The sequence below is a fragment of the Schistocerca serialis genome, chromosome 4 (assembly GCF_023864345.2).
Source record: "Schistocerca serialis cubense isolate TAMUIC-IGC-003099 chromosome 4, iqSchSeri2.2, whole genome shotgun sequence".
In the NCBI taxonomy this organism is placed as follows: Eukaryota; Metazoa; Arthropoda; class Insecta; order Orthoptera; family Acrididae; genus Schistocerca; species Schistocerca serialis.
This window is the reverse complement of record NC_064641.1, coordinates 691,591,935-691,614,184: the sequence shown is the minus strand read 5'-3', so window position 1 is coordinate 691,614,184 and position 22,250 is coordinate 691,591,935. Positions and strand designations below refer to the sequence as shown.

Sequence of the window (22,250 nt, the reverse complement as noted above, 5' to 3'; positions counted from 1 at the left end):
CAATAATTAATCAGTTTCTTTAGTGTTTTTCCTGTACAATGATAAATGACTCCCCTAGCAACTTGATGCACTTAGAAACCAATCCATCAACCTAATGCACTTAGAAACTCGTGCCCTTTGTGTGACAGAAACCTGGGCAAAGACCAAAGACATCTGTTTTTAATGAATGTTCAGCATTTTTGGGATCCTGCATGAACCACGTTCTCAATATGTTTTAGAATCGCAGCAAACTTCATTTCCGTCTGTATTTGATCTGTTTCAATCAGTGGCTATGATGGCACTACCACACCTCTAGACATAAAAATAACCACACACATTAGGAACTGTATTATTATGCTGATGACACATATCTTGCTATGTCACAGACACTATGGATAGTTTACTGAAGATGCCACAATTGCTAGGAGCCATGCCTACAGCCACACACTCATGTTCCAATGCATTTGACCAGGAACAGACAGCAAAGTGAACAAGATGCGCAAGAAATATGAAGAATACATGTCTCTAGTATGGAACATAATTTATATATGAGAAAAGGTCGGTCTCTCTCTCTCTCTCTCTCTCTCTCTCTCTACTATACACACACACACACACACACACACACACACACACACACACACACACACACACAAACTGAAAGAGGCCGACTGCATCTTCTTGAAAATTTTGTTTTTATTTTTATGAAAGTGTTTTCTTGTATTTGTACTCAATGTCTTATGTGATACAAAAACCATTACTGTAATTCACATACAAAAACTGCAAACTTGCTGTTTTACATGACTGTAAAGATAATCACTGCAGAAAAAAAGTTCTTATTGCCAGCTTACAAATACAAATAAATTACACACTTTTTCTACAGTAACTATGAGCATGCAGATGTGGACAAGAAGACTTGCAGAGGATGTAGTGTATATATAGATGAGCAACTGGATAGTGGAGATATGTGATTGTAAAATAGTTACCAGAAACAAAGGTACACACATTAAAAGTTGAAGAGTGATGTGGCAAAATTGGAGAGAAAATATGAGGAAATGCCACTTAAAGAGACTGATCAACAGAATGAAACACAGTGAAATGGGAAGAACAAGGTGAGAAAGAATGGACAGCATTACAAAAAGATGATTATACAACTGTCAACAAAATAAGCTTCATTATAGGATATAAACTGCTGAGTGACGGGGGAATAGATATTAGGACTTATAAAAAAACTGTAGCTTTCACTGCTAAGTCTTGCTCTGCTGATTATGTTAGCTGGAGCTAACAATCAGAAATAAATGCACACAAAATTAATCACCAAAGAGACAACAATGACATGGGGGGTGGGGGTGGGGGGGTAAGTGCAGAAGAGAACAGGTGTTGCAAAGCACAAGGCATTCAAAGGCACGAATGAGTGACAGAAGGGTGTACTGTGTAGGAATGATATGGAGTATGGGGCAGGGGGGCAGGGACATTTAACTATCATGAGAAATAATCTTATTGTTTCCCTATGAGGATATATACAGTCCAAAGGCAATTCCTCCTGTGGCACTTTTATGAGCATATAACAATTTATAATTTATCTATGGGAGAAGAAAAGAAAACCACAAAAAATGTACACATCTATTATTATGAAGAACTGGAAGAGTATGTTAACCAACAAGAGCAAATTCTTGAGTTTATTGTTGCATGTGTAGAAACATCAGGTATGCTGTCTGTGTAGTCTTCAAAATTTATGAATAAGCTTATGAGGTTCAGACAGTTAATTTTCATCTCTGAGAAGAAATTACTTGTTAGTAAGTTGATAAAATGTTACACTCACAGAAATATATCATAATCAATATGTTAACTGATTGGATAGCCTGTGTCATCGTTTCTAGAAACAAATGTTCTGCTTGGGGCAAAAATAGGGTAATATTAGTTCCATGAGCAGAACAGACTAATTGTACTGAAAGTGACAGTAGTTGTATCTGTATGTAATAACTGTAGATAAATCTTCTCATTTTTATATAATCGTCATGTCAAAATATCTACTATTCACATAGGGACAAAAAACTGTAACAATAGATTTAACAACTTTGAAATCTCAAGGTTACAAGGATCAATACAATAGGCATTTTTTTCTTACATTATCTATGAATGGTATAAATTTCAACAACTTACAAGTTTAATTTCAAATTCCATCCTGTCAATTTAAAGTTATTTATACAATCCAACAAACCATACACAATAATTAAATCATAACAACACACACAAAATCTGAGTGACACACAATTGTTGGCTCTGGCAAACTGTGTGTAAATTACAATACAAGGTACAAGAAGTGGAGCTATTCACTGTTGCACATGCTAATGAAAACTACAAAATATTACAACATGTCATATGGTCTAACAGCAAACTCAACATTGAATATGCACATATCTTTTGCAAATGGTGCTTTTTGCAATTTAATGTCAGTGATAAACAACAAGAATGCCCTACTGTCAGCAGAAAATTAAATTTACTATCACTGACACCACTAAACACTTTAAAAAGGAGCACGACTTCCAGTCTTGGAATGCTTGCAGATGTGAAGAAGGTCATCACATTTTAGGTGCTTGTCACATGGAGAATATTGCCACAGATATATTCAAGATGTGCTTCATCCACAGTCCTTGGTCTGAGAACAACAAAACTGTCCAGCAGTTATATAAATAATAGAAATTTTCTGTTCCTCATCAACAAATGCAGAGGTATGAGCCTGAGATGATATATAATCTGGTTATCACCTCAGGGACTTTTTTAAAAATATATACATATATACAATCTCTTAACCTACCACCTGAACTGCATTATCTATTATATCATTTAATTGAGCATTTGTCCAGTCCAGTGAGATATCATCTAGATGATTGTCGAAGTCCACCAGTTCTTCATAAGCTCGTTGCTGCACTAAAACAGCTGCAGAGTCCAGCGAATTCGCCTCCACAGAAAAACTGAAAACAAAATCATTGGCTACCTTAGTTATAAGAATTACATGAATTTTCAAATATCTTCCCCTCTCCACCCCCTCACGATATACGAGTTGGCAGAGACTCTACCATTAAGTAAGAGACTAGAGAAGGTTGTTGGCCACTGACGGTCCAGAAGGTCATCTTTGTCCATACCTAGAAGGAAGATCCTATGCATTCCCAAAGAGGAAGCGTAGCATTCCCAGCATTGTTCCTTCCTTTGCTTAATTAAGCAGAGCCCCTGCATGCAAACCGCTTAAAGGTTAAACATAATAAGTAGGCCACTATGGAATGTTGCTTATATTGTTGAAGAGCACCTTAACAAGCTCAGGTTGTTGATACAATTTCTTCCAACCACCACAAGATTGACCATTGATGCGACAGTGCCCCTGGAAAGTGGGGCCAATGTTTTGGCAGCATGCATGACAGCAGCAGAGACGTCTTTGAGAACATCATGGATGGTTCCCAATGGGGAGGCTGCAAAGACAGCATCCTTGGTATAGGTTTGCCAGTTCGCCTTCTGAAGCAATGGTCGGCTTGATGAATGGTGGCACAGGAGTGACATGAACACTTTAAAATGGCCACTGTCACATAGGGATTTTTCAATATCTCTCTAGCACTTTGAAACAACAGCACATACAAAAATAGTATCCTGATAGTTTACTTCTCTTCTACAATAATAAATTCAGACAAATTTCCAAAGCAGAAACCATTACTATTTCTCTTATGTTCCTAGTAATTATTTGGTACTAACATCAGAGCTCGCGTAAGTTTCATTTACTACTTGTGAAACAAATTTCCAATTTTCCTTTATTATTACTGCAATTTTGAGGAGATTTATGTGTGAAAAGCCTATTGTTAGTAGATGCTCAGTCTTAGCATCCATTTCTATCAACCGAAATTTTGAACATTACTGATATAATGCTATTACATTATTCAGCAATCTCATCTCATAATGACAGGAGAGTTCTACGATCAATTTTCATTGAACTGATTGTTTCTCCTGTTCCAAAATTATAAATCTCTTTTGAACTTACCATTGGTAACTGCAACACTATACAGTCCTTAACCCACAATTTATTTGCACAAAAGAAAATTATCAACAGAACTCAGTATGTTTCATATTTTCTTCACACTGGCTGTAGGCTTGACTTCACACCCATAATAGACACATCGCAAGTCTTAACACTGAAAAAAGAACCACAGCTACTTAAGGCAAAAAATTAATGGTGAAAAACTTTTATCTCAAATTATTTGAATACACAGTCATTTTTCTTTTCTGAACAGCACCTTACAGTATTACGTATTTTAATCTAGTACATAGAAATTTTGCTCTAGGCTTGCACATAAATCACATCATGAAATCGGGACTATATATAGCAAATAAACATAAAGCTAATGCATATTTTTCCTGCACTGATGAACATAGCAAGTATTTACATGTAACAACAAATTTCTGTTACACTGTATCACACTGCATGGAAAGAGTTATCTGTCCAAAAAAGTAGGTTTCAGGGCAAATAACACAAGAAGCAATACTGGACAAAGGCATACATGTTTATTGTTCCTCCATCCTATTATTGAGCAACAAATCAATTATAGCATTTTAACACTGACGATGTAATTTCTTTTTTATTTCCCAACCAGTTACTAAAGAGTTCCTGGTAATTTACGTCTTTGTCTTTGGAAATCACAAGGCGTCAAACTTTTGTTTGAGACTCCATTTATTCAAAATTGTAACTAGTTTCAATCCACAGTCAAGGCTATCAACTAAAACGATAAGACATAAAATTAGCTGGAATAATAGTTATTACTTCACCTAAGATAGAACTTAAGAACTTATTTAAAAAATTTCACATATGATATACTGCTTACAGGTGCCATGCAGTAACGCAGATGATATTTTTATACCACTTTGTAGATTTCTGTACTTAGTCATTCAACAGTACTAAACACGGTCCTTAGTGAGTTCTGTTAACATTTTGCTCAGCAGTTAGATGAAATGCAGGCACGGAAATAACAATAAAAGATTATTATATCTTTACTAATTCTCATACATAATTAAAAAACTACTAATTATTTAAGTCATAATTAAACCATAGTTTCTACTCACTGATGATTAGTAAGCAAATTTTATATGGGAAAAAACAGCAACTTCTTACGTGCAACAATGCCACTGTCATCAACTGACTTACAATTTTCGTCGACAATGAGCCATAATACTCCATTAAATTAACAGGAAAGAAATATACCACTGGAAAAAAATGTTAGTACACACTTTTAGAGGCTTCCATTTTACTCAAGATTTATTGTTGCAACAGTGCATATGGAGTACATGAAAAGATTACATTTACAGATCAACAGCACAAGCGGATCTGAGGTACCAGACATCAACCCATGCTGAGGCACCCATATCAGTACATTGTGTAGTGTCCGCAGGCAGCGATGCAGGCACTGACTCTGGCATACAGTTAATCACACAGATGGCAAATACTGTCTTCGGAAATGTTATGCCATGCCTGCATGGCCTGTTCACATAGTACTGTAAGAGTTGTTGGTTGAAGAGTTGCACGAGTCACTTCTCATCCCATCATATCACACATGTGCTCCCCTGGAGACAAGCCCAGAGAGGGTGCTTGGCAGGGAAGTTGCTGCTCGTGTTGTGGAGCACACAGTTTCATGGGCAGGGAATGACACTTCACCCTCCTGTTGCAAGAACAGCAAAAGAACATATCTATAACATTCTGCACATACCGAGCACTGATTAGCGTCCCTTTCCAAAACACCAAGGTGAATGAGAGTTTTATCTTCTCACATCACAGTCCATAAGGCCTGAGGGGTGGGGGTGGGCGAGGGTGCGTCTTTGTTGAATTGAATGAAGGCACTCTAAAAGACAGTGCTCACCATATTTATGTCGTATGTGCAAATGACCGTCACTTGTGGGCAAGCAGAATCTGCTTTCATCACTAAATACCATGGCATGCTTTCCATGTTCCAAGTGATCCTCTGACAATAAATATCACTCGAGCCGTGCATGTTGATGCTCTGCTGTGAATGGAAAACAGACTATAGATCTGCATGCCCACGGCTGATAACCAACTCTCAACGGTTCGTGTTGACGCATCTGGTCTCAAAAAGCCTTCTTATCTGTGCTGTGGCAGCTGTACAACCTGTCATTGCTGCCTTTATTACAAAATGATGGTCATTGCGGGTGTCTGTGCTGCATGGATGTTCAGAACTTGATCTACGGGTGTGAGAATGTTCACGTGACCACAACTGACACAGCACATCCAACTTGTGTGACAATTTTCCAGAAGAACCATCTGCCACTCTAAAAGCCATAATTTGACCCATTTCAAACTCACTCAGTTGGTTGTACGAAGCACATGTGCATCTCCATGGCATGGTTGCCTGCCTGTTTCACATGTTTCCATCACACTGAGCCTTCAGGCTGTGAGCATTCCCTATTATATGGTAGACACAGATGGTGCTCTGGTAGCTGTTCCATTATGCTACCTTTAGCACATGACACTGAAACCAGTATCAGTACATCCACTATTCCTCAGGTGGCATATGTGGTCATCAGATCAAAACCGATGTTGTCTTTCCACATGTACTAATATTTTTTCCAGCAAAGCATATATGGTTAGGACATATACTGAAGTATAACTTGAAGAGAATTATGTTAACAGTTGATAAATTTTACTAAACTTTCTTGCTCTACACATGTCCAACTCTACCACGAGTCTGCAAAGCACACACTGCTCACAGATAATGCAACAACACAGATATGATTAAAACTTAATCTTTGTAGTGAAACTACCATAATCACATTGTATTCACACTATTTTCACGTAATTTAATGATTTACCTTGATCTATCCTTTGGTTTCCACTTTCCATCAGCATTCTGTAATACACACAGTGCTACATTGTCCATCGTCACACTCAGCTTCTGATTGTTTATCTGGAAAATATCACCAAAAGATCCACACTGTGAGCAGGGTTAGAAAAATAAAGGAAAGATAAGTACAACTAGGCATATCACGGTAAGGAAGGCTAAAGTATAACAAAAATGGCATCTGAGAAAGAATCAGTATGAAATTATTACTCACTGTTTCTAGACACAAACAGAAGGGCCTCAAAACAAGATGATGCAAGTAATTGAAGTTTGATAACAGTTACACTTATGACTTAGACTTAGTGGGTGAGGTATGGAACGTTCCCAGGAAGTGCAGCACAGCATTGGAAATCTACATGGTAGAAATATGCCTTATCAGAATGTGGATAATGTTACATTTTTTCAGGTGTTTGGATACAACAACTAAGTACCTTAAAAGGAAAACCAACTACATTAATGACAACTATAGATAATCTCTCTTTGAACAGGTGGTGCCTTAACATTTCTACCTGAATAATCTATATTAAGAAGTTCATACTGAAGGTGTATGTATACTTTCAGAATTTTTGCAACTGTGCCACAAAAGCAACAATTCTAAGTGAGAAGAATGAAACAATATACCAGCCACCCAACAACAAACTAATATCTCCACTTTGTGAATTTAGTGATGCCTGCCCTCCCAACCCTGAACATGGAAATTATTTTCTTGCAGATTATTTTTCTGTTAACCTTATACTAATTTCTATGCTTTAAGCACATGATCGATCCTTTGCACAACACCATGGGAACAAAATGCTAACTAATTTAATCAATGTCCCACACTGTTTGCCCCATTACCTTCAAAGTAGGGTAGGGCGGGAGGGGGGGGGGGGGGGAAGGTGCAGGGAAGACAAATATCCATTGCAAACCAGTGTTGATAGAGCACTCACCTATCAATAAAGCTAATGCATTAGTTCAGAACATTAAGTGTCCTTGCCTAAACACGTCACCACAGATGGGTCCCCTCTTATCTTGAAGTTGGAGTGACCTGCACTTTTCTTTTAACCTTCTCCAAACTGTCTCTCTCTTAGCCCTGATGAAGTGACTATTAGTTACGGAAGCTAGGAAGTGTTTCAATTTTACTTTCTCTCTCTCTCTCTCTCTCTCTCTCTCTCAAACACACACACACACACACACACACACACACACACACACACACACCACTGGAAGTGAGCACATGTCACCTTTTTGTGTCTATCAGCAGTGCTACAAATTTCACCTCCTGAAAGTAAGTATGATCAGCAACTCTTTGTTAGTTTTCTTCACTGCATTTTCCTTTGAAAATATTAAATTTCACATTTATACAGGTATTTAACTAGGAGGATACTAATGTACTAGTGTGTGACAACAGCAGTTGTAGTGGGACGAAATTAAGCGTCACCCATCCACCAGTGTCAGCCCAGTTTGCAGGTGAATATAAGTTCATTTAGTTTGTTTATGTATTTTTCTTAATATTTGTAATAGCTGTAAATTATCTAAAAGTTTTGTATATTTTTATGTTTCATGTACGGAGAGGGCAGCGCAACGAACGGAGACAGCATCTTCGCTGCCGCGACCAGAGAGGAAATTGCTGGCCACTATACGTCGCGGGTCGACAGCCAAAGAGCAACAGAAGATCCTGGAACCGAGTTGTTGCGTCGTGCTTCTAAAAATTAAAAATGAATTTTTTTTGTACTCTTTTAGTACAACAATGACTTCACAGAGACCTTAATCTTATTGAAAAGTCAGTCCTAGTTTGTCAACGGTCAAGTTCACATCTGTATGTGTAGGAAGCTAATAAAATAGTGGATGCTACTAAAGTTGAAACACGTGTTCTGAGGATTTATTTATGAAGAATTATGTGAACGGATTAATAATATATTTGACAAGATTATTGAATTCTGACAGCGTTCATCGAAACTTTGAATCTCAAAGGTTTATTCAATGTGTGATTCTGATATCGATTAAATCAAGATAACTTGTGTCAATATAATTTCTGAGGAGAAACAAACGAAATTTAAATCTAAGAAGTTTACGAAAAAACCAATTGGCCCAAGCGATTTAATTCTTTGCATTCGACTCAACTGATGTTTTACAGTTTCGTTCAAGAACCATTCTGTGACAATTTAAAAAAGAATATAAATCATTTTGAAGTGGGTTGTAACTGACGTAGGTGACGAAGTCTGCGCATGGTCACGTATCAAACGAAAATCGGTTATAAAAAACTTACGTCGTTACACTACACAGTGAAACACAAATGACAGAGACTCGTATTAGCACGCCTGGTATTGAAACACAATTACAGTAAAAAGCCCCTTTTTTAAAATGCAGGAAAGCATAGGAAACACAACAAGCGAAGATGAACAAATCACTTTTACTATCATCCAATTTACATTGTTCAAAATATGAAATTAAAACTGCATTTAAATTATAGTTGAAATTATACACTGAAGCACCACAGAAACTGGTACAGGCATGCATATTCAAATACAGAGATACGTAAACAGGCAGAACACAGCGCTACAGTTGGCAATACCTATACAAGACAACAAGTGTCTGGTATAGTTGTCAGATCTGTTGCTGCTGCTACAATGGCAGGTTATCAAGATTTAAGTGAGTCTGCATGTGGTGTTATATTAGGCTCACGAGTGATGGGACACAGCATCTCCGAGATCGCGATGAAGTGGGGATTTTCCCATACAAGCATTTCATGAGTGTACCATGAATACCAGGAATCCGGTAAAACATCAAATCTTCAACATCACTGTGGTTGGTAAAAGATCCTGCAAGAACGGGATCAATAACAACTGAAGAGAATCATTCAAAATGACAGAAGTTCAACCCTTCCACAAATTGCAGCAGATTTTAATGCTGGGCCGTTGACAAGTGTCAGCGTGCAAACCATTCAACGAAACACCACCGATATGGGTTTCCAGAGCCAAAGGCCTACTCATGTACACTTGATGACTGCACGACACAAGCTGTATGGGTTGCCCAGGCCTCGTCAGGACTGACATTGGACTGTTGATGAATGTCATTACAAATTGAATCGAGTGGATGGACATGTACGAGTATGGAGACAACCTCATGAACCCATGGATCCTGTAGGTGGTGGAGGTTCGGTAATGGTGTGGAGTGTGTGCAGCTGCACTGATATGGAATCCCTGATACATCTAAATACGACTGACACATGACACATACGTAAGCATCCTGTTTGATGACCTGCATCCATTCGTGTCCATTGTGCATTCCGACGGACTTGGAGAATTCCAGCAGGACAATGTGACACCCCACATGTCCACAGTTGCTAGAGTGGCTCTAGGAACACTCTTGAATTTAAAAACTTCCACAGCCCACCAAACTCCCCAGACATGAACATTAATGAGCATATCTGGGATGGCTTGCAACATGCTGTTCAGAAGAAATCCCCACCCAATCATACATATGCTTAAGGATTTATGGACAGCCCTGCAGGATTCATGGTGTCAATTCCCTCCAGCACTACTTCAGATATTAGTCGAGGCCATGCCACCTCATGTTGCAGCACTTCTGTGGCTCTTCAGTGTAATAATAAAAATGTAATAATATAAAATTATAACAAACATGAAATAATTGTTTCTGTTTCTATCTAAGAGCAATTAGCTCTAACTACCTCTCTCCACAGTATACACAGCATCAATCACAAAGACAATGGCCAAGTGCTGACACATACAAAGACAAGTGTGGGCCCTTTTCATTCTGATTGTGTTCAATGGTGTAAACAGAACAGTAAAGCAAACATCTTTCTTGAAACCATATTAAAAAGATTTTCATGTTCTAATGTGACATATTATTGATAATCATCATAAAATTATGGTAAATAAAACTTGTAGCACAATATTGGCTACAACACTAAAGTTGGCAGTCTTTGTAAACAGAAAACAATAGGCATGAAATCTACAGCTTGTTGCCAACAAGGATGTCACTTAGCTCAGGGGTGTCCTGGGTGAGAAAGAGGATGGAAATTGTCATGTTACAGAGCATCTTGAGGAGGAATGTTTATGTCTGACGTCAGATCACACCAATCTAAGACCGCCCACTTAATATGGACTAGTGTATTTCATGTGGAAGTAATGACAATTTGAAAGAGAACATCACAGAGACAGCTGTCTTCAAAAGTGGTGTTTATTTGTATAAATGACTGAAATTAAATTAGAAATGCTCTAGTACAATGCAATGAGCATAAGGAAGATTACTACTAGAGTCACTATTATCAGATTGTGACTATCATTAAGGCTGTGACTTAGCATACTTTCCACCCTTCCAAACACTGCGGATGGCTGTGATCCAACATACCGACAATGAAAATCTTGCTTACCATGCTAAAGCTATTTAACACAATCAATAACTTTGCGTATAATGTGCATTTTCTGCTTTATTCCAAAGCTGACTGAGCAGAAATACGAAGCACTTTTTACATAAATTTGTATAAAAATCAACACTGAAGGCCATGATAACAGCATAGAAAACTTAAAATTCTGGAAATGTTTTAACACAGATGGAGCTGTAACAGGAGTGACTGTTGCAGCATAAGATGACTTCATGCGCACGGGATGAAGCCATTCAAATTTCCGTTTAGCCTCAGTGTAGTTCAGTCGGTCCAGGGCCTTGCATTCCATTATTTTCCGCTCCTTCTGTAGAATCTTACAGTCTGGTGAGCAAGAGGGATGGTGCTCTCAACAGTTGACACAGATGGGAGGCGGGGCACATGGAGTATCGGGATGGGATGGACGACCACAATCGCGACGTATGAGGCTGGAAGCACAGCGGGAAGACATATGGCCGAACTTTCAACACTTGAAGCACCGCATCGGGGGAGGGATATATGGCTTGACATCACAGCAGTAGACCATCACCTTCACCTTCTCAGGTAATGTGTCACCCAAGAAGGCCAAGATGAAGGCACCGGAGACAACCTGATTATCCCTCGCAGCCCAGTGGACGCACTGGATGAAATGGACACCTCGTCGCTCTAAGTTGGCGCGCAGCTCATCATTGGACTGTAAAAGAAGGTCCCTGTGGAAGATAATGCCCTGGACCACATTTAAGGTTTTATGGGGTGTGATAGTAACAGAAACATCCCCCAGCTTCTTACAAGCAAGTAATGCCTGTGACTGGGCAGACGATGCCGTTTTTATCAAGACTGACCCGGACCGCATTTTTGACAAGCCCTCCACCTCCCCAATCTTGTCCTGTAAATGCTCTACGAATAACCGGAATGAACACAAAGGATTCCCTATCAGCTCTCGTATGGACTAGATACTGGGGCAAATACGTCTCAATGTCATTCATAGCCTTTCGTTCCTCCCATGGTGTGGCCAGGGAGGGGAACGATTTGGAGTCATACATGTTTGCATTAAAGTGAGCCCTCGAATGCTTAGAGACTGCTGGCGATTGGCCACCAGCAAGAGAAGATGTGTCACGCCTCATTGTGTGTCATCCACCCTGATGCCACCTACTCCGACCAAGAGCCCTCCCCACAGGCACCACCCAGCCACAGCAAGGGCCACCTGGCAGGATGGCCATTGCCGGGCGTCCCGATGCCCCAGGGAGATAGGCATCTACTCCTTGGAATACGTGGGGAGTTAACAGTGCAGGCATCAGTAGAGCGATCCCTGTGTTGTCAGGGGGCTACAGCCAACAGGGTACATGGTGGCCCCACCACAACAGACTGGCTACCGTGCTGGATATTAGGTGGCAAGTGGTCCACGGTCGTCGTCAGCGCAGAAAGCAACACTGCAGAGTGCAGGCAGAAATCGCACCCAGGAATGTATCCTCGCCCAAAAGATGGAGAGTGAGCAGGACTACAATTCAACGACGAATAAGCTGGCTAAAGGTCTCAATGCACGATGGACACAATGCACCAAGTAAGGCGCCCTTCCCCAATTGACTCGCTCATCGGAATAATTTTGAAGTATGGTGGTCAAACCCAAGAGGGGACCATCACATATGGGCCAAAACATTTGAGACTCCTTTTATTCACCTCTTACGACAGGCAGGAATACCAGGTAAAGGCAAGTGCTGGAGCTCAGAAAAGAGCGACTGAATGCGGGCAGCCACAGTAAGCCCACATCGTGGCCCCCGCCGCAGGAGGTTGATCTCCATGTCTGGATAAAGGAGACCATAATTAGGGTGCTTTGGGGTGCAGTGAATGTGGAGTGCGTAAGATATCAGCTGTTGTTGGCGCACAACTCACAGCAGCGGAATCCCCACCTCTGAAAGAAGGTGGAATAAATGTGTCAGTTCTGTTTGTCTCATTGCATATTTCTTTCAGTTGCATTCTGTACTATACAATAGCAGTTCTTTTTATTTAAGGGTCAAGTTTCATCGAGATATGTTACTTGGCAGTGACACATCAGACAAAAGTTACTTTCATCCTTAAGTTTTGCACACCAATGTATAAGACATGGCAGAAGTTTTAATCACCACTTGAATAAACAAAGCAAAAAATTTGGTTATTTACTTAATGTTTTTATTTGTTTGTTGGTACATGTCTACAGTTCAGGTACACACTGAAATAACCATGCCAGGACACCGTAGCATGCCGCTATAGTGTCTAAAACAAAATAACACAATGCAAGTTTAGATGGACTTGGACATTTTGTTTTGCTCTTCCAGCAGTGCTATGATACTGTAGTGTAGAGATTTCAGTGTGTACCAGGACCATGGAAAAAAATTACTCAACTCTCTCTCTCTCTCTCTCTCTCTCTCTCTCTCTCTCTGAGGTTCTATTTAAAAATTTATGACTACACCTCATACTTTATGCACTTAGCTCATATTTTTTTGAGGATAGGCACAGTAAGTAATCTGCAATAACTGGGGAAGAGCAAAGATCACTTCTGTTTCCAAGTGGGTGGAAGATCAGATGTATATAATTACACACCAGTATTGCTGATGTCTGTCCATTTCAGGATCCTACAGCATATTTTATGCTCACAAATTATGTTGTTCTCTGAGAAAAACAAGTTGCTCTTTAAGAATTAGCATGGCTTCAAGAAAAACTACTAGTGTGAAACATAGCTTGCTTCATTCATACATGACATCTTTTGAACAGATGGAAGTTGACAGACACATTCAGTCTTCCTAGGTTTCCGAAAGCCTTCAACACTACCAAAATCACCAACTACTAACCAAGATATGATCATAATGTTCTCGACAAACATTCTACAGGAGAGTATTATCTTGGATGATAAGGATATGCAGAAAGATCTTAACATAAATTCCACCTGGTGTGATGAATCAACATTGTGTATAAATGTAAAATAATCCCTATAACAAAGAGGAAAAGTCAATAAGCATCCAATTGGAAGATTAATGGTGAACACCATGGGTATGTCAAGTCGTAGGTATTTAGGGATAATACTAAGAAGCAATTTGAAATGTGACGACCACATGCAAGCAGTATCCTAGAGGGCAAAGCGAAGACATTTGTTGGAGGGTTCTAGCAAAATACAATGTTTATGTAAAAAGTCTGATACAAGATGATACTGTGACCAATCTTAGAGTGTTAATCCATCAGCGGAAAATACTCCTGTCAGAGCACAAAGAGGTGAATATTTACTCTCTTTAAAAGATCTAGGTAGAGAAGTGCAGAACCAGCTGCCTAAATCCTCATTCTGCCTTCCTAGCCAGGAATTTTAGCATGCAAACATATTTATGATTTTTTTAACACAGAACATTCTAAATCCTTTTGTCTTGTCTTTCTTGGTAGTTAAGCCTTCATACTCACAATCTCCCTCTCACTGCCACTATCCATATCATCAAGGGCTTATTTCAATAGTGGTAGAAGTCCATTTTTGTTCATATTGAGATACAGAGTCCTAAAGTTAAATGAGCGCTGAAAAATCTGCGGTTGAGACACCAGAGATATTCAAGCATATGGCTTCTTGCTAGAGATGAACCTTTCTTTCTGTTTGTTTGCCTCATTAATTTCTGAAGCATTACAGACAGAAAAGTGTAGGTAATGGACTTGTACCACTATTGAAATAAGGCCTTCATATATACCACTCTCTCCCACTGTCTCCTTTTTCTCTCCTTTGTCTCTCTATTCCACTGTCACTGTCTTCATACCTTACTCTCTCCCTCTTTCTTACCACTGTTCTCGTCTCTGCTGCTTTCAATGCCTCTGTTCCAGTGCCACTGTCTGTCCCACTCTTTTTCTCTCCCACTGATGTCTCCTCACTTTTTTACATTGACCCCTTTTGCCTTTTTTCCCACTGACAATGGCTCCACCATACTTCACCAGCTCAAAAATTTGGGGGAATCCAACTTAGTTTTTCCCCTACACCCGCATATTTAAAATTTTGGTCCAAAAACCATCCCCTATACCTCTGTTTTAAAGTTTGCCAGTTTGGGATGGTCCAGATCCCCTAAGCCTATGTACGCTCTCCTGGCTCATCCCTTTTTTATTTTCACTTCCCCTCTCTTGCTTCCTGTGTTACTATGTCCATCCATCTTTATCTCTTCTGTCTCTCACTGGCCATCACCATGTCTGTCTTTGGCCTCCAATGCTATTGTCTTCATTCATCCCTCTCTCTTTCACTACCATTTCCCTCTCTCACCATCACTGTCTCCTCTCCCCCTCTTCCACTGTCACTGTCTCTCTGCTATTATCTTGCAGCCAAAAAAAGATGAATATGCTTGCATGGCAAAATATCTGGTGAGGAAGGTGAATGGACTGAGGCAGCTGGTTCCCCACTTTTCTGTCAGAGGATTTAGTTATCTTTTTAGCACTCCAATAGGACCATTCTTCGGTCGGTTCTCTTCTTTTTCCCGCTACAGCAAGGTGTGCTGGTTATATAAACTAATTCTATAGGTCAGTAATATTTTGACACTTTATTTATAAACTTCAACACGTATAAACAAAAATATAATGTTAAAACAAAATTGCCTCCCAAACAACCCAAGTTCACTTTAAACAACTTTATATAAAAAAATGATTTTTAACCTACTCCTACGGTAGACAAAAAATGGGGTAATGATGAGACCCCAATATCTCAATAAAAATTTTATTATATTAGGTCTTTAAAAGATCTGTTGTTGATTTGCAAGTACAAAGAAATTCATATGACAAAATTTTGCTATGGTGGTTAAAACTACGTTTATGCCTCAGGCTGGGTATTACATGGCTAAGAACGGTAACTTTGAACCTCTGGATCACAGTGACGGATAACGATATTGAAAAAAGTATCAGGATTACCTGATAACATCTCCTTAACAAAATGTGGCAGAGATTTCAATGATCTGCCAGAATAGAAATTACAGAAGTAACCACCTGCACAACTGGCATTTCTGGTACCAAAAAATCATGGTTTTTTGGGTGTATCTTGATAACAGAGAAAGATTTTCGAAAATAGGAAAATGGTGCTTCTAGATAAACATCTAAGGAATAAACAATTAAATTTTGAGCCATTTGCTATGGTTAGTTATTTGCATTATTGCTGCCCACAGTGCAAAAAAGGGTAAAAACTGGTGTTCTTGAAAACCGCTCATTAACCGATTGTGCTTTTTATATGCCACCTAAACCCCACCTTAGACCACACCCAATGGAAAAGACCCAACCGATTAGCTCAATTTGACTGCACTCAAGGAAGTGTGAACATTTAAATTTTGACCCTGTACAGTAGGACAGCTACAGTATGCCCGTTCTTCCAATAGGTATACAAATGATCACTAGGCCAAGGGCTATTCGAACCTCTTGACCCCTTATCTCTGATTGATACTACCTGAGATACAATTCCCTGAAATTTTTGCACTTGGCTTTTTGGAACACATAGATACTGTGCACTGTTAGGATCCTAACAAGTCAATACAGCTGATATGAAAGTGAAACACAAAATTTCAGGAAACTTAGATCTCACAACTTCCTGTTTGAGAAATTTAGGGAACATATGTTCAAGGACGAGAGAGTGCTTATTATGCTGCCACCAATATCGGGTAAGGATGATGAGAATAAGGTAAGTGAGCGCAAGGCAACTATAGAGGTAAATAAACAGTAAGTTTTCCTTTCCACTAAATACACAAAAGGAACAGCTTAGAAAATATATATTATTGGTATGATGTACCCTCTGCCATGCACTGTACAACCACTTGCAGAGTCCTTGTAGACAATTCTATCACATTGTGAAGCTGAATAATCTCATTTATTCATTATACGTAAGGTAAGTTACAATAGCTTATAACAAAGAATGCTATACATTTACATTGGTGTTTTTGTTTTCTCAGATCATGAAAGAAGTTTTCTCCAGTCATTGGAAGTTCAGCTGCAAATGTACTTCCAAGAAGTGATGATCGTGAGAGATAAGCATATATTCAAGAAATTATTCAAAATGATAATGCCAACAAGTTTAAGGACACCAACAATTTTTTTTTCCATTTACTGAACACACCAAGATTAAAACTATTCAACTGCATCTTCAAAAAAAAGGGAATTCATTATTTGGGTCCTGTTCAAATTGCAATCTGTCACTCAGCTTGAGATGAAGCATGCTGGGATAATTTCACTTCCCCTCTTGTTTTGCCATCTGCCTCCTTAAAATTCATTTTTTTGTTCTTGACTAATTACTATTAACATACATGACTATAATCTGCATTTTCATAAAAGAGACAGGTTGACCCTCAGTTTTAAAGCATAGAGCACCTGATCTAATTTTGTGCTTAGTTTTATATCTTGTTTTGACTATTCCTAGCTAGTATCTTTTGTTATAGAGTGAAATCAGTAATTGTTTCATAAATTCAATTCTATTGTTGACTTATAAACAAATATAAATTCTATAATAATTATAAACATTTGGAGGAACAACTAATAGCATTCTTTAAGTATATTTGGCTCTATTCGGAAACACATTAGCAAAGCAAGCCCTTAATTAATTCGAAAGTAATGACCAATTTTGTCAGAAGTTTTGTTTTTATAATTATATATGTTAATTTAATCATTTAAACAAATAATTCGGCTAAATCCTAGTATTAGAGGAAACTGTTAAAAAGAACAAATTTTTTGATAGATTCAGTTCATTGAATGAGGTATGTTTTAACTGTAATATCTGTAAATTAAACATTGAACAATGTGTAGTTTCAGTGCCTATTATTCTGATATATATAAGGGCCCAATTTTTGGTCCCAAGACAGTCAGTCCACGGCCAAGTTTCAGACGAGGAACCAGTGTTGGTTATAGCAGCAACAATGCACCCACTTAACTGTGAAATACGTGTAATAGGCCATGTGCCAAAACAATAACAGTGTCTGTTCAACTTATGCGGCAAGAACTGTGTGGTTAGGTTTTTACTGCTCGTAGATGTTCAACAGTAAATTATCGTAGCAGTATATTGACTTCTGCTTGCAACCTATTAATGAGACTTATCAAAAGTTACACAGTAGTGCACTGGCCCTATAACTGTGTATTATTGTATTATTGGGGGGGGGGGGGGGGGGTGTTGTGAACAGTGAAAGTATAGAACTGTGGAATGCAAATGTGCACCTGTCAGCTACATCATTTGAAGTAGTCAGTGTTCGACTTCCACACACTCATTTTACAGCCATTGTAGCAATACAGTAAGTCGACACCGAGGACAATCAATGAAAAAATAAAGCAGGTGAAAGTCAAAAGCTCACCAGCATATCTGTATTTAATTACCATAAATTTTATTTTAAAATGATATATGGCTACCAAATTCACTTTCTATCACATCCCTTTCCTGACATCATCTTCAAAAGTGTCTGCCCATAATAGATCTGAGCTAATACCAATTTTACAGTACGATAAAACATAGTTCCTCATATGTGAATTTCTCAAGAAATTCTTTTGGGGTGATAGTTTGAGCACAAAATACATGTAACTTTACGAAATGTTGAACACATGACTAACACTAGCACCAAAAACAAACCCCTATGAAGACACAAGAAGTAAACAAAAGAACAAAGGAATCTTATACATGGCTACATATCTATTCAACAACATGCTAGAGCATATCAAATGCTTTATGAATAATATGGCAATTTCAGTTATTAAATAGTATTGCACTTAAGCTGAATTACATGTGAATTTTTGACTACTTTCCATGCCCCTGAGACTCCTCTCCATGGGATCTATGAAATACAAATAACATGATTCAAATTTATAAAATTCTCATTAAGTCTGAAATAAGCTTCCATTAGTAGCTGAAGGGTTACAAGTGCGTATTCTCAATAATATCATACTTTCAGTTGGTATCACTCATTTTGAAATATTTCATTAAAACATAGAAATGCAGACAGATTCATGAGTCTGGTGAACTATATTTTCTCTTTTGAAACACAACTTTCTTCATGGGAATGCAATGTTGCATGCATAAATACTTACAACAACAAGACAAGCTGAGCTGAAATTCTCGGCAATTTTGTCTGCAACTCGCTGTCCTCGCTCATGACTGAGAACAAACAGGCCGAGGTTAGAAGGCTGCACCAACAGGAAATTAGTTTACATATAATATACGCAAAAAGCAAAATTCATTTGTGAGAGTTAGTGGCTTTGTACAAGAGGTGAACTATAACAGTAATAACAAAACATCTGTTAGATTAAAACTGTGCCAGACCATGACTTTGAATGTTTGCCTTTCACAGGAAAATGCTCTACTGACTGAGCTATCTATGCAAGCACATGTGCCACACTGTTGCAGCCTTGCTTCTGACAGTACCTCTTGTCTGCTTTCCCAAATTTCAAAGAAGTTTTCCTGCATATCTAGTGGGACTAGGAAAAAATACTGAGGAGAAATGGCTTAGCCACAACCTAGCAGACTGTTAGCATTTTCCTATGAAAGGCAAAGGTTCTGTGTAACTTCTTCAAATGACCTACACATGTAGATGTGCTATCCTCATCCAGGAAAGATATCGTAGGGAGGTATGATTACATCTATGCTGACAGGAAATTGAAGAACAAAACTATCATTTTTCTTATGTACCTCATTTTTTTTTTCTTTTCCACAGATCTCTGTGTCTGTCAGTCTTTTGAGCTGGTGCATGAAAGATGCATCTAACTGCATTACTTCAGTACTGTGTAAAGTAAAAGTTATAATAAGTGGAAGTTGCAAGTTTTTATTCTACTACCGAGCTACATCCTAATTTCCTTCTCCCGATGCAACGAGGACTTGCATTTTTAAATGGAGCTTATCAGAGATGAAGTCAACATGAAGAGAGAATACCCATCACATCCACACTTGCATTGTTGTACATTATTGGGGAGACAAGGTAAAACAATAATTATTACAGATCTGGACAATCCACATTACCTCTCCCCAACCACTAAAGTTTCACATTTCAAAACAGTGCACGCTACGCAGCAGAGCGAAAATTCATTCTGGAAACAACAACAATAATGAAACTTCCTGGCAGATTAAAACTGTGTGCCCGACCGAGACTCGAACTCTGGACCTTTGCCTTTCGCGGGCAAGTGCTCTACCAACTGAGCTACCGAAGCACGACTCACGCCCGGTACTCACAGCTTCACTTCTGCCAGCACCTGTGCTGTGAGTACCGGGCGTGAGTCGTGCTTCGGTAGCTCAGTTGGTAGAGCACTTGCCCGCGAAAGGCAAAGGTCCCGAGTTCGAGTCTCGGTCGGGCACACAGTTTTAATCTGTCAGGAACTTTCATATCAGCGCACACTCCGCTGCAGAGTGAAAATCTCATTCTTCAACAACAATAATAATCTACATTCAGTGAATCAAGAAACCCCCCCCCCCCTTCCGTCTCCAGAACTGAGCCATCTCGCAACCGCTCTACCGCTCTATTTTCTAGAAAATAAGCTTAAGATCACATCACAAGATTCTTTGTCAGTGGTTCTTGTTTTAAACGCAAGTGTCTCCCAGCAATCAGAGAATTTACCCGCTCTCTCTGAAGTGTTTCACCAAGTCAATACTTGATGTAAATGGCCAATAGCAGACTCAACGACAACCAAAAAATGCTGACCTGGTGGAAAAAATTGGTGCAGTTAAAAATTTTTTGTACAGTGATAGGGAGGAGTGTCATGAACAACATACTAAAAATCCCGATTGATGGGGTGTGAATGTAGGGGTGGAGGGGGAGGTGCATCTAAAGGTTACTCTTAGCCTTTTCTTGACTATCTCAATAACTGCAGCATCTAGTGGAAAGGTTTCCTAGCATGAAATTAAACTGCACTAAATTTTATACAAGAAAAGTACCATTCATTTTTTTCTCTAGCACTGATGGTTTTCACGTCACATGGGGTGGAAAAATAGCATGTTTTTAGAAACAATGTTTTAATAGTACAAAATTTATGTATCACATCTAAGCACAGTAGGACCACATTAAGAGATAAATTAAGCTTTTGGAGTGTAATAGGATAGAAAGGTGGAAATCGAGGTTAGAAGTGAGTGAAAATAGTTTGCCAGACTGTGGCCATGCGCTTTCCTCCTCCATATGCCTGCAAACTTAGGAGAGAGCAGGCTATTTCCCAATCTCTCTACTGCACTATATCACAAAAAGCAACTAAATGGTATGTCACAAAGTTATACTGATCCTTCCGCAGCTAGCCTTATGAATCACTGGCGATGTAGTGCACAAACACTCCTGGTGGGGAGATGTTTATTTTCCATAAAGTATGTTAACACAACATTGAACGGAGATCAGTTCCTAACAATACAACCAGAAGAAAAATATGTGACTAGATTTTATGTAAATCTCTGCACACTTTTGTACACTGCTATAAGGTAAATTGATTCTTAGCCTCTCTATCCCACAGCTGTAGCATTCTTCTGAGAAAGGTGACTTTCCCCACCACAAATGCTGCTCACTTTTCTGTTTACAGACATACTATCTCCCCAGCATTCCCTGTCCAGTTCTCTCCCATATGTAGACAAAATAACTTCTTTGAAATCATGTTTATAATAGTGGAGTTATTTTCAGTTTAATAAGTGAGTATTTATTTGCAGTTGTTGAGTAAAGTTATAAGTAAAATATGTTCCTATAAACAACAGCTGAAAAGTGTTTGGTCTGTAGGTGTGATGTTGTCAATGACATATGCAGTGTTGGCAGGAAAGTGGACTGGATTGGTCAGTTTGGCATTTTGGTGCCATCTGTCATTAACAGCATATTGTAAGGCCATGGAACCATGGTGTAGTCACTTTGCGTGAAATAATGAATGACTGGAAAGTTACTGTGCTTCTCTCATTAACTGCATTGCTGATAAGGCTGCAGAAATCTGTTCCCTTCTGCAACTGCTGACACTTGCAGAGTGAGCTGTAGTGAGTGGAGCCACTAATCACACATCCACAGTATATTACGGAAGGTAGGTGTCAATATTACGTCTGATGGAATAGAACTTATCATGGGTAAATC

The 22,250-nt window shown here is 38.9% G+C and overlaps 1 protein-coding gene across 1 annotated transcript in view; it reads right to left on the bottom strand.

Moving 5' to 3' along the window:
- Positions 1-694: 694 nt before the first annotated feature.
- The window catches only part of LOC126473192 (ER membrane protein complex subunit 8), a 47,832-nt gene continuing 26,276 nt past the window's right edge, over positions 695-22,250 (bottom strand). The window contains exons 3-5 of the mRNA XM_050100087.1: positions 19,261-19,327; positions 6,838-6,932; positions 695-2,951 (exon numbers count right to left, since the gene is read on the bottom strand). Of these exons, the coding sequence (XP_049956044.1) occupies positions 2,786-2,951; positions 6,838-6,932; positions 19,261-19,327 (328 nt within the window). The 3' untranslated portion in view covers positions 695-2,785. The remainder of the gene's footprint in view (positions 2,952-6,837; positions 6,933-19,260; positions 19,328-22,250) is intronic.